Raw genomic sequence first — 12038 nt, 5'->3', positions numbered from 1 at the left:
TCCAACGTGCCAGACGCCATCGAATGTGAGCATTTGCCCACTCAAGTCGGTTACGACGACGAACCGGAGTCAGGTTGAGACCCCGATGAGGACGACGAGCATGCAGATGAGCTTCCCTGAGATGGTTTCTGACAGTTTGTGCAGAAATTCTTTGGTTATGCAAACCAATTGTTGCAGCAGCTGTCCGAGTGGCTGGTCTCAGACGATCTTGGAGGTGAACATGCTGGATGTGGAAGTCCTGGGCTGGTGTGGTTACACGTGGTCTGCGGTTGTGAGGCCGGTTGGATGTACTGCCAAATTCTCTGAAACGCCTTTGGAGACGGCTTATGGTAGAGAAATGAACATTCAATTCACGGGCAACAGCTCTGGTGGACATTCCTGCTGTCAGCATGCCAATTGCACGCTCCCTCAAAACTTGCGACATCTGTGGCATTGTGCTGTGTGATAAAACTGAACATTTTAGAGTGGCCTTTTATTGTGGCCAGCCTAAGGCACACCTGTGCAATAATCATGCTGTCTAATCAGCATCTTGATATGCCACACCTGTGAGGTGGGATGGATTATCTCGGCAAAGGAGAAGTGCTCACTATCACAGATTTTTTCAGATTAGTGAACAATATTTGAGAGAAATGGTTATTTTGTGTTGATAGAAAATGTTTTAGATCTTTGAGTTCATCTCATGAGAAATGGGAGCAAAAACAAAAGTGTTGCATTTATATTTTTGTTCAGTGTATATTATTCTGAAATGGACCAATCTGCACAACGACTACTTTTACTGTCGCTACTTTCACTATATTTTGATGAGAATACTTTTCTACTTTCACTTGAGGAACATTTTGAATGCAGGACTTTTACTGAAACAGAGTATTCCTACACTCTGGTACTTCTACTTTTACTCAAGTACAAGATCTGAGTACTTCTACTTTTACTCAAGTGCAAGATCTGAGTACTTCTACTTTTACTCAAGTGCAAGATCTGAGTACTTCTACTTTTACTAAAGTACAAGATGTGAGTACTTCTACTTTTATTAAGTACAAGATCTGAGTAGCCTACTTCTACTAAAGTATAAGATCTGAGTACTTCTACTTTTAATCAAGTACAAGATCTATACTTATACCACCTCTGTTTATAGCCTATGAAAAAAACTATTCGAAAACGAAGGCTAAAGCTAACGTTAGCAGACAGTGACAATGTATGCTAGCTAGCTAGCTCAACGATTCCTTAAATAATATTGCGACAGAAAAACGTTCCAGTTCACATCACGCTCTGCCGCTCTGCTCTGAACACCTGAACGGCCCGTTCTAACAGCTGTTCACCAGCGGCTCAGTCTGTGCCGCAGTGACTCCGCACAGTTAACGAACGCACCGTAGATAATGTAGCTGACCCTCATCCCGGAGCAGCAGAGTTCAGCCGACAGGCAGGAAGACTCGAGCACACAGCTCGCGCTTCATATATTAAAAAATAACACCATGCGCGTCATGATGGCACAGAACAGCTCGCGACCGCAGATTATTTCAGCGATTAGATTAAATGTAAATTATATTTGACGCAACTTTAGTTACATTTCCATGACTTTGGGAAAAATATTGTTTTCCATAACTTTTCCAGGGCCTGGAATTTGCATTTTCAATTTCAATTTCCATGACTTTTCCAGGTTTTCAATGACCGTACGAACCCTGGTGTGTGCTCAGGGTGAGTTTGGCTGTGTTTGGCTGTGTATCGCTAAACAAGGAAATCACACCTCCACGGAGCTCAGCGCGATTCACAACGTCCCGACTGGTCCCGACCAATCGGAGCACACTGGGCTCACAGCGAGGGGGGGGGGCAAGAGCTGCAACGAGCCGTTTAGTGGAGAGAGTGAATACACGTACTTTACAGAGATGCTGTATGCGAAACCAATGTGAGTTTGGAAAATTGCACAGTATAAATCTATTCTAGTAGACCTCAACTATGGAATTATGATCAGTGGAAATGGCCATGACATGTGACCTTTAAGTTTTCCTTTAAGAATAGTATCCGGTACATTCGTTTGGTAGAATCTCAGTCGAGGTTTTAATAGAACCCAGGCGTATATATTCATCACTAGTGCAACATTCTGCTGATATTAAATAACTCAACCCAGAGTTAAAGAGGCCCTATTCTGCTTCCTGTAGTGTGTTCTATAGATTTCTAGTGCATGTAAATGGTCTGCAGAGGCTAAAATCCCTGTGTTCCTCCAGAGGGAGTTTTCTCTCCCACAGATTTTCGCCAGTAGTCGAGGATGTTCTCTTTAAGCTTACTGATTGGGGTATACCGTATTGACCCGAATATAAGACGAGTTTCTTTCCCTAATCTGAAAAAAGGGGTCGTCTTATATTCGGGGTCTAGACTTTTTGATGTAATTACACAGTCACAACAACAGATGATGTTGTGAGTGTTTCCCCAAGCGAGACACCGTCTTAAAGTACGGTAACAGTATCAGGAGAGATAGAGATGGAGAGACACAGGGAACAACTGGAACAGAGTGGATTAAAAGTAGGCGAGTTAATAAACAAGAGAGGCGAAGTTACGAGAGAGCATCATAAATGGGTTCAAGAAATGCTGCGTATCAAATGCCATGGATGGCAGCTGGGAAGACGTGATGTGAGAGGAGACGCAGCTGAATGAGGAGACGTCTGATGGGACGAATAGACGGCACATTTGAGCACAATGTGTGTTATCATTATTTTCAACAAGATTTGGTCTTCAAAAAGGTATTTTTCCAAAAACGAGTCTTGAAAAAGAGGGGTCGTCTTATATTCGGGTCGTTACGGTAATACACATTGCATTTCTCTGTGGGCTAAATATGATGTTTTTGTGAGTTCCTCACCTTTCTGTAGCTGTGGATGCAGACTGCCTCCTGCTCCTGGCTGCCGGCCTCCTTCCTCCCCAGATACTCCTGCGAGGGTTGGGGGGTGGGCATCTGAGCGAGGCTCCGTGCCCCCCCCTCCCTCCCCAGGCCAGAGCTCTCCCAGATCTCCTGCGTGGCGACGTGCACCATCTTCTCCACCTGATTCAAGATGCAAAGGTTTTAACGTCACATGTTGATGTGGAAGAGACATGAAGAAGAGGGGACACATGTTGATATAGAAGAGACATGAAGAAGAGGGGACACATGTTGATGTAGAAGAGACATGAAGAAGAGGGGACACATGTTGATGTAGAAGAGACATGGAGAAGAGGGGACACATGTTGATGTAGAAGAGACATGAAGAAGAGGGGACACATGCTGATGTAGAAGAGACATGAAGAAGAGGGGACACATGTTGATGTAGAAGAGACATGAAGACGAGGGGACACATGTTGATGTAGAAGAGACATGAAGAAGAGGGGACACATGTTGATGTAGAAGAGACATGAAGACGAGGGGACACATGTTGATGTAGAAGAGACATGAAGAAGAGGGGACACATGTTGATGTAGAAGAGACATGGAGAAGAGGGGACACATGTTGATGTAGAAGAGACATGAAGACGAGGGGACACATGTTGATGTAGAAGAGACATGAAGAAGAGGGGACACATGTTGATGTAGAAGAGACATGAAGAAGAGGGGACACATGTTGATGTAGAAGAGACATGGAGAAGAGGGGACACATGTTGATGTAGAAGAGGGGACACATGTTGATGTAGAAGAGACATGAAGAAGAGGGGACACATGTTGATGTAGAAGAGACATGAAGAAGAGGGGACACATGTTGATGTCGAAGAGACATGAAGAAGAGGAGACACATGTTGATGTAGAAGAGACATGAAGAAGAGGGGACACATGGTGATGTAGAAGAGACTTGAAGACGAGGGGACACATGTTGATGTAGAAGAGACATGAAGAAGAGGGGACACATGTTGATGTAGAAGAGACATGAAGACGAGGGGACACATGTTGATGTAGAAGAGACATGAAGAAGAGGGGACACATGTTGATGTAGAAGAGACATGGAGAAGAGGGGACACATGTTGATGTAGAAGAGACATGAAGACGAGGGGACACATGTTGATGTAGAAGAGACATGAAGAAGAGGGGACACATGTTGATGTAGAAGAGACAAGAAGAAGAGGAGACACATGTTGATGTAGAAGAGACATGAAGAAGGGGATTTTGCATAATAGGTGACCTTTAAGACAAAATCAAATACGGTTTAAAAACTGTTCCTCACCTCGGTGGCGGAGTGAGGAACCACCATGGCGGGTTGCTCGGGGAGTTTTGGAGGCAGAGGGAGAGGAAGCTCAGGTCTGGGGGGGATCTTAACCTGCTGCTCCCCCCCTGAGGATGAGATAAAACCCCCCAGGGATGATGAAAACCTCCCCAGCCTCTCCTCCTCCTCGTCCTCCTCCTCGTCTTCCTCCCTCCGTTTGATTCTCTGCTGCTCTCTGCGGGAGCTGAGGCCAAAGTCCTCATCGAACCAGTCCTGGTCGTCGCCCAGATCCTCCAGAAGTCCACGGCTTAACTCCAGCTCCGCCAGGCGCTTCACCAGCTCCTCCTGCCCGCTGACCCCCAGGATCGGACTCTCCTGTGGGGAAGGACGTAGAAAGAAAAACATTAAAACCATGCTCACTTTATAACAAGATCATTTAGAGCAGGGGTGTCAAACTCAATTTCATCGTGGGCCACATTCGCATAAAGGTTGCACTCAAAGGGCCGGTTGTAACTATATAAATATATAATGTATACATCAAATAATGTATTACATTATTGCCTCTGAATTGGATTATTATCGGATAGGAACATAACTTAGTAATTAACTACGTCTGAAAGCAGAAGTCCAGGGCAAATAATTGCAAGTCTCTTCAGTGCGCATGTCACAAAACAAGATGCATTGTGGGACATGTAGTTTATGGGCAACCTGCTTCTGTAAAGTGGCATGTAACCGTATAATAAACATATTGTATTCTTTGCAAGCTCTTGCGGGGCCACATGAAATGAAGTCGCGGGCCTTGAGTTTGAGACCCCTGATTTAGAAGATCCTTCTCTTGTGGTGCAAACAAATTGCTATTAAGCAACCAGTCAAGCCAACATTAACTACACTGTAATCTGAGTTTTCCAATTTCAACTGTATTGTAATATTATCTTTTAACTGTACTATGTATTATCTTATTGACCTGTACTTAAACGGTGGGGTTGGTAAGAATGGAGAAACCAGCTCGAGTGCGCTACAATTTGAAAATATGCAACCGAAAAAAATTCCAGACTTCCTCACAGAGCCCCTCCTCCAACACACGAACGCACACATGACCAATGAGGGCACGAGATGAGTGTGTGCACAGATGGGAGGCTGACAGGCAGGTAGGCCATCCAGTTACTTTAGCCGGGCCGGCTCAGATGACATTTATTTATGTATTATTGTCAAAGCATTTAATGTATTCATTGCTATCGGGATGTTAAGAGCATTCCATGGAATATAACAAAACGTGTTTCTGAAGGGAATGACCTACCCCACCTTTAAATCGTGTTTTCTAATTGTGTGTGTGATGGAGATGATGCAATGTTGTTCGTGGTTGTTGGTTGTTGTGAACCTGCCTGAGGACTGCAGGTGGAAATTAGCTATTAGCTCAAATCTGGCATAAATAATATCTTCTCTTTTCTGAGATGAATGTATTTGTATGCATGGTCCTCTTTCAACGTGTGAGAACAAGTCCGGTTTTAAATCTTGGTTTCACTTTAATGACAATATGTGGTTTGCTTACTGCACATATTTTATATTTGATTGCACTCTATTTCAATGTAAATTACTGCTTTATGTTATTCTCTATTTTTTTAATGTAATTATAGTGTTATTAAAATAGTTCTCTGTGTTTTTATTTATTTACTTTTACGCGCTGCACGATATTGAAAAAAAACTGACATTTTGATATTTTTTCCTGCGAAATGAAAAAATACAGGAATTGAAGAAAAGACAGTTTTTTTTGTCCGCAAACCTTTCTTGAACTTTAATGCTATACAATTAGTATACGGACAAAAAAAAAAGTATTTTCTTATATCAAACAAAACAATAACAACGACTAAAGCAATCCATTCACTGCCAGAGAGCCTCAAACACTCTCATATGTTTCTTAATGCTCTTAATGTCTTTAACTGGCCTTGTGCTGAAAGATGCTCTATAAATAAACTTGTCTTGCCGTAGAATATCTAGCCACAACGTGTGAGAATAATCTTGGTTTCACACTCTAAAGATGTGTCTTTCTTGCTGACGGCGTTTCCAGCACCAAATCCAATAAAGAGTGCGGACGCAGAGAGCTGGACTTTGTCTGAGCACACATCAGAAAACGAGGCTTCTTCAGGTCAAATCAACACGTTCTGTTTGTCAGGGACTTCAGAACGGCATGACTGGCTGGAGTCTCTACATCAGGGGTTCCCAACCTTTTTTCCCTAGAGCCCCCCCAAATGACTCCTGTTGGAAGTTGCGCCCCCCCACACACACAAGGGGGGGGGCGCAACAGCGGTAATTGAAGTTTAAAAGTCTCAAAAAGCTACAACTACTGTCACAAACTGGATGAATGTGAAGTATTGTGTTAAAGGAGGATGAAAGCGTAATCAAGGAGCACTATTGGAGTGACTTTGATGGTTATTGGACTCAGGATTCATTCATTTGGATTCCCGCTGTATGAAGACATTAAAGGACGGCGGAAGTGGAAACAATTCACAAAGGCATTAAACTGTTTAAAACACATGCTCAAAGTAAGCCGGATTTTGCCGATGTGTTTCTGTTGATTCAAAAGTCGTACATAATCAAAATGGAGGAGACCGATCTGATCGGAGCGACTGTGACAAATAATCCAACTGAAACCGGCATGGACAATGACTATGTTTTAAACATGCGCTTATCCAGAAAAGCCTGGTTTGGACGGTTTACGCACAGAAGAAACATTTCTATTAAAAAAAGAATTATGCATTTCTGTCTTGTTATGCCTTTAATACTAACTTGAAGTATAAAAAAAAAAAAAAAAGTCTAAATATGGCCTCAAATCATCTGAGGCCTGGCGCCCCTCCTGCGACCTTGGGGGGGCGCGCCCCTCCTGCGACCTTGGGGGGGCGCGCACCCCAGGTTGGGAACCACTGCTCTACATCATCATAATAATAATTCCACAGTTTCGGAAGATTGGAAAAAGTGGAAGAGATATTATTTGTTTGCGTTGCTGGAATAAAAAAACAGCCATTTTGTTTCTCTTTTCGCTCTGATTGTGTTCCTTAGAGGATTATGGACGCGTGATATATATATTTTTAGATCTGACCTAAAGCGATTTTTCTAAGATTCATGTTTTTCTCAGAATTCTGAAAATATATATTATTTTCTGAATTCTGACTTTTTTCTCATAACTCAAAATATAACTAAATGTTTGTCAGATCTAAAAAATAAAACATTTTATTTGATATATTTGGTCTTTTTGTTCCATTTATACACATTATTTGATCTCTAAATTGCATTATGGTATTAATAATGGACTTAGACTCAGAGCCTTTAGATTCTGACTTTGTTGTTGTCCTGTCGCAGTCCATTTTTTGTTTTGTTTTATTCATTTATTTTGTCTTTTTTTATCCTGTCGGACTCAAATCACACTGTTGTCATCCTAACTTGTTTGCCAACTGCTATTGCGTTGTCTGTCTGGCTGTTTGTTGATTAAAAACTAAAATAAAAAGTTATTATTGGTCTTAATCCTCTTCCACAGTTGTGTGTCATCATACGGACAAAATCTATAAAGATGGATAACTGTATAGCGCGATATTAAAGTGTGCAAACTGTAATATTAATTCTCCAAATTAAGAATACAACAATTGTTTTACACTATAACCTTAAATTAAATGTATATAACATGTTTTATTTGACTAAACTGAGTATCTGAGTACTGAATATAACTTTACTACAGTCACTTTAAGACGTTAAGATGCATTTGTTTTGTGTTTTCTGTATTGCTAGCTGAGCCAAATGAGCCTTTTCTGGAAACCTAATGGACACTAAAGTAATCTGAATGACACATTTGAGGTTTACAAATGAATACAACAATTTAGTTTTACATGTAAAGCACTATCACCTAATTTCAATGTAGACTCAATTATTTATTTGACTACAACTGAGCATCTAAGGACTGAATACAACGTTACTGCAGCCACTTTAGTCATTTTAAGATGCATTCTTTGTGTGTTTTATGTTTTATACTGTGTACGAGTTGTTTTATTTGCAAAATGAGCCTTTCCAGTAAATATAGTGGACACTAAAGTCATCTGAATGACGCATGTGGGGTTTCTGCTCACTCACATGTTGTTACGCGTCTTATTAGTAGAATGGTACAATATGTGTATATTTAATGATAACGTCAGAATCAGATGTTCACACTCACAGGTTGGTTGCACAGCTCTGGAGACGTCATCTCCTCTTTCTCTGAAGGCAGGAAGAAGGGCAGCCCGTCCTTCTGTTGAACAGATGGGAACCACTCCTCCTCCTCTTCATCAACACCTTCCTCTCCGTTCATCTGATTGGAGGCGTCTATCTTTTGCTCTTTAGCCCTTTTAATTTCAGCAAACTGCGCCACCGTGTCCGTCATGAAGTTGTTGAGGAGCTGGTCTGCGACCGAGTCCAGTAACGCTTTCTGTTTCCCCTCCTCAGACACTTTCACCTCACGTGAGTCGACCCTCCTCTCTCTCCGCACGGGGGGCGATCTCCTTTCTCTCCGCACGGGGGGAGATCTCCTCTCTCTCCACACGGGGGGCGATCTCCTTTCTCTCCGCACGGGGGGAGATCTCCTTTCTCTCCACACGGGGGGAGATCTCCTCTCTCTCCACACGGGGGGCGATCTCCTTCTGGTTCTGCTTCCCCAGGTCGATATCAGAGATGAGGAGGGTGGTGGGTGCATCTTCAAAATGCAGCATAATGTCCGTGCCATTAGAAATAGGATGCTTGGATTCTTTGACATTATTGTTCGATATGTCCGTAACTCTTTTATCTCCGGAGTTATTGAAATCATTAGATGTTGGTTCATTTTCATTCCTCTTTTCGGAGTCCCGCCCCCCCTTTTTTGTTTCTTTATCCCCTTTCTCCGACAGAGGGTCACAGAAGGAGTCCTCGTCCTCCGTGGTGTCGGCGTAGATCTCAAACTTGTCCGGCAGGTGTGAGATTTTGTCCGGAGGAGCGAAGATGCCGTGGCTTTTGTCGCATTCGAAGTAAACCACGTCGTCGTAGGTGCCGTTGTTGCTCCCTTCGGATTTATCTAACTCCACGCCGGCCCAATAACCGTTAGCAAAGCTGGTCGGCCCTTTGAACCTCAGCGTTCCCGGCTGAACACCGCCGACAAGAACTCGATCCCCGATATTAAAGCTAAGCATTTCATCTCTAACGGGAGAGGGAGGCGAGTGGAGAAGTTTGGATTCTTCTGCGTTGTTCTGAAAATCCAGCAGTCTCGCAGAATGACGGCTCGCTCCACTCGTCCCCGAACGGTGACTCAGATCTTCAGATACTTCCTCCTCCACTTCCTCCTCGTCCTTTCTGGAGATCTGAGAAGCAGGTTTGGAGTCGTGATCCCTAGGAGAAGAATCCACTGAAGACTCAAAGTCATCGTGATAAGCGTCTGCTCTGGGAGACGAGCCTTCCACGTCTTTAATGGAGAAGGAGTCACTGGATGCAGATCTATCGTTTAGATTGAGTTCCTCTGCAGCTGAATTATTATTAGAGGTGATGATGTTAGATTTCTCAGCTTCAGATGCTTCCCTCGTCTTTAACTCTTTGTCTTCCTCTAGGGTCACAGATGCTTTGGAGACGAGGAGACGCTCAGACGGTTGATCCTCAAACGTTGAGCTCACTTTCACCTCCGGCTCATGATAGGATCTCTGAGGGCTGCCGTGCACCGGGGTGGGAGTCACAGTCGGGGGATCTTCATCAGACAACTCTTCAGGAACTGAGGAGGGTCTGCTGAGGTCAGGCTGAGGGACGGCATCTGTCGCAACGGGAAGAAATCACAGTATTATTAATATTGGAATGTCTTTGTAAAAGGGTTACGGTACGTCCACACAGCAGTTTTAAAAAAATCTTGAAAATCTTGGAGCTGGGCGTGTCTGAAAGCTTGGGGATTTTTTGCGAGCAACACGACCAACAACCAATCACATGAATCTCCCGCCCCCGACATACAAAGCAAAAAACCCCGGGGATTTTATGCGAGCAATATATATATATATAAACTCCCCAAACAGGTGAAAACCTACCAGTTTCACCCACTGTCTCTGCCACCTCCCTCCATGCCTGGTTCCTCCGGTTTGTATCCCGTTAATAGTTCTGGTCGTAAAGAACCGGGTGATTTGCTACCGTAACTTCTCGTTTGGAATATGAGGAAATGAACTGCGGTCTGGCTCTCCCTGCTTACACGCGGTTTGATTGGCTAGCGCTTCTACTGTCAGATTTGCATAAACGGGATTTGATTGGCTGACGCTTCCAGCTCAGCTTCAAAAGTTGAACATTGCTCAACTTTTGAATCCTGGAAATCCTGGAAATCTTCGCTTCGCTCCCCCACAATGCAGTTCGGCGAAAAGCGAGGCAAAGTGACGTCATCCCCATTCAAAGTCAATGTGCAGAGAAGCGGTGGAAGATTTGTTTAAAGCTGCTGTGTGGACGTACCGTCAGAGCATTATTTTAGGAGGGGGTTCCAGAGATAATACCCCTTGTCCACCCGTAGGACCGCCATTGGATTCGTTTTGATTCTGAAATCGTTTTGTCTTTTAAGAAAAGCTTGTTAGCAAACTGCTCCTCATTATGATCAACAAGCAGCAGCTTCTTGTTCACAGAAATCCATCTATTGCAATGGTTAGGTTAACTTTATGCTGCTGTGACGAACTGGGATCAATAAACGTAGATCTGATCCAACACATTTTCAAGCTAGCAGCTTCGAGGAAGAGGATGTTTTTTACTTGAATGAGGAAAAGTCAGGCGTAAGAAAGTGTGTGTGTGTGTGTATTTCCTGAGAAAACACACACGAGAAAACAAACACACCCGTGGTACATTTCTATTACAGAAATGCCTCTGCCGTTAAATAGCTCCGTTCCTCACTCGTCATCGTACGGCGATTATATTTTTTAATCTGAAATCAAATCCCTTCCGTTTTTAATATCATTCCTTATTTGAAGGAGACGTCGGGATTGCAAGGAGACGCTGAACCCTGTCGTTATAAGCTTCCAGAATGTATTTATCGTCTGAATTTGGCGATAACATTTTGACATTCTGAAAGCTAAGACTTTGTTTGTTTAAAATCAACCAAAACCCCCAAATTACCAAAACAGTTTTTGACGTAAATCCACGATAATCTCGGAATAAGCCGTTAGGAAATACGACTGCTTTCAACAGCGCGGGTCTCATATATTAGTTATGATGATTATATAACTCACTGTGATCCAATGAAGCCTCAATGTGCGTCCTTCCAGAGATGGTGCCGGTTTCACACCTGAGAGAGAAGCGTTTAATTGAACACCCACGTGATATTACAGTAATAGACATGTTGTTGTGTTTCCAGGTGCTTCTGTTACCTGTCAGCAGGTGTTGTGATGCTCGTCTGCTCTGCGACTGAATCTCTGATCTGGGAGTTATCAGGCGTTGAGTCCGGCTTCTTGTTCAGCTCTGCTTTAGTTTTCTCTATGAAGTTGTTGTAGCTCTGAAAGGAAAACGGGAGAATCAAAGTTAATCAAATCTTTATTTATAAAACACTTTTCATACACAACAGGTATTTCCCTCTTCACAGGTAACACATAGCTTTGTGACGGGAAAGAACACTTCGTGGAAATGCAGAATCATAACATTTTTTATAAATACAAAATAATAATAAAAATGAAAAAAACTATTATACAATTATAATAATACAAATAATTAAAAATATGTACATTAATAATTTAAAAAAATGAATAAAACTAATTAAATTAGAATAAAAAAAGATATAAATTAATAATAAAAAAAGAAATAAAACAAGAATTAAAATTATACTAAAATATTAATAATACAAAAATAAATCCATAAATAATAATTTTTAAAAATCCATAAATTAATAATAATA

The 12038-nt window shown here is 42.4% G+C and overlaps 1 protein-coding gene across 5 annotated transcripts in view; it reads right to left on the bottom strand.

Moving 5' to 3' along the window:
* The window catches only part of cep350 (centrosomal protein 350), a 132710-nt gene that overhangs the window by 17885 nt on the left and 102787 nt on the right, over window positions 1-12038 (bottom strand). For 4 of the 5 annotated variants that reach the window (XM_034217724.1, XM_034217727.1, XM_034217725.1 and 1 more), the window contains 3 exons: window positions 11518-11642; window positions 11380-11435; window positions 8352-9950 (listed from right to left, as the gene is read on the bottom strand). In XM_034217724.1, coding sequence (XP_034073615.1) covers window positions 8629-9950; window positions 11380-11435; window positions 11518-11642 — 1503 coding nt within the window. In that variant the 3' untranslated portion in view covers window positions 8352-8628. Of the gene's footprint in view, window positions 1-2848; window positions 3029-4174; window positions 4529-8351; window positions 9951-11379; window positions 11436-11517; window positions 11643-12038 lie in introns of those variants that run through there. The other variant, XM_034217728.1, reaches the window with a different exon arrangement.

This window comes from Gymnodraco acuticeps, unplaced genomic scaffold (genome assembly GCF_902827175.1).
Source record: "Gymnodraco acuticeps unplaced genomic scaffold, fGymAcu1.1, whole genome shotgun sequence".
In the NCBI taxonomy this organism is placed as follows: domain Eukaryota; kingdom Metazoa; phylum Chordata; class Actinopteri; order Perciformes; family Bathydraconidae; genus Gymnodraco; species Gymnodraco acuticeps.
Note: the sequence above shows the minus strand (reverse complement) of the source record. Positions and strands in the feature narration are given on the sequence as shown.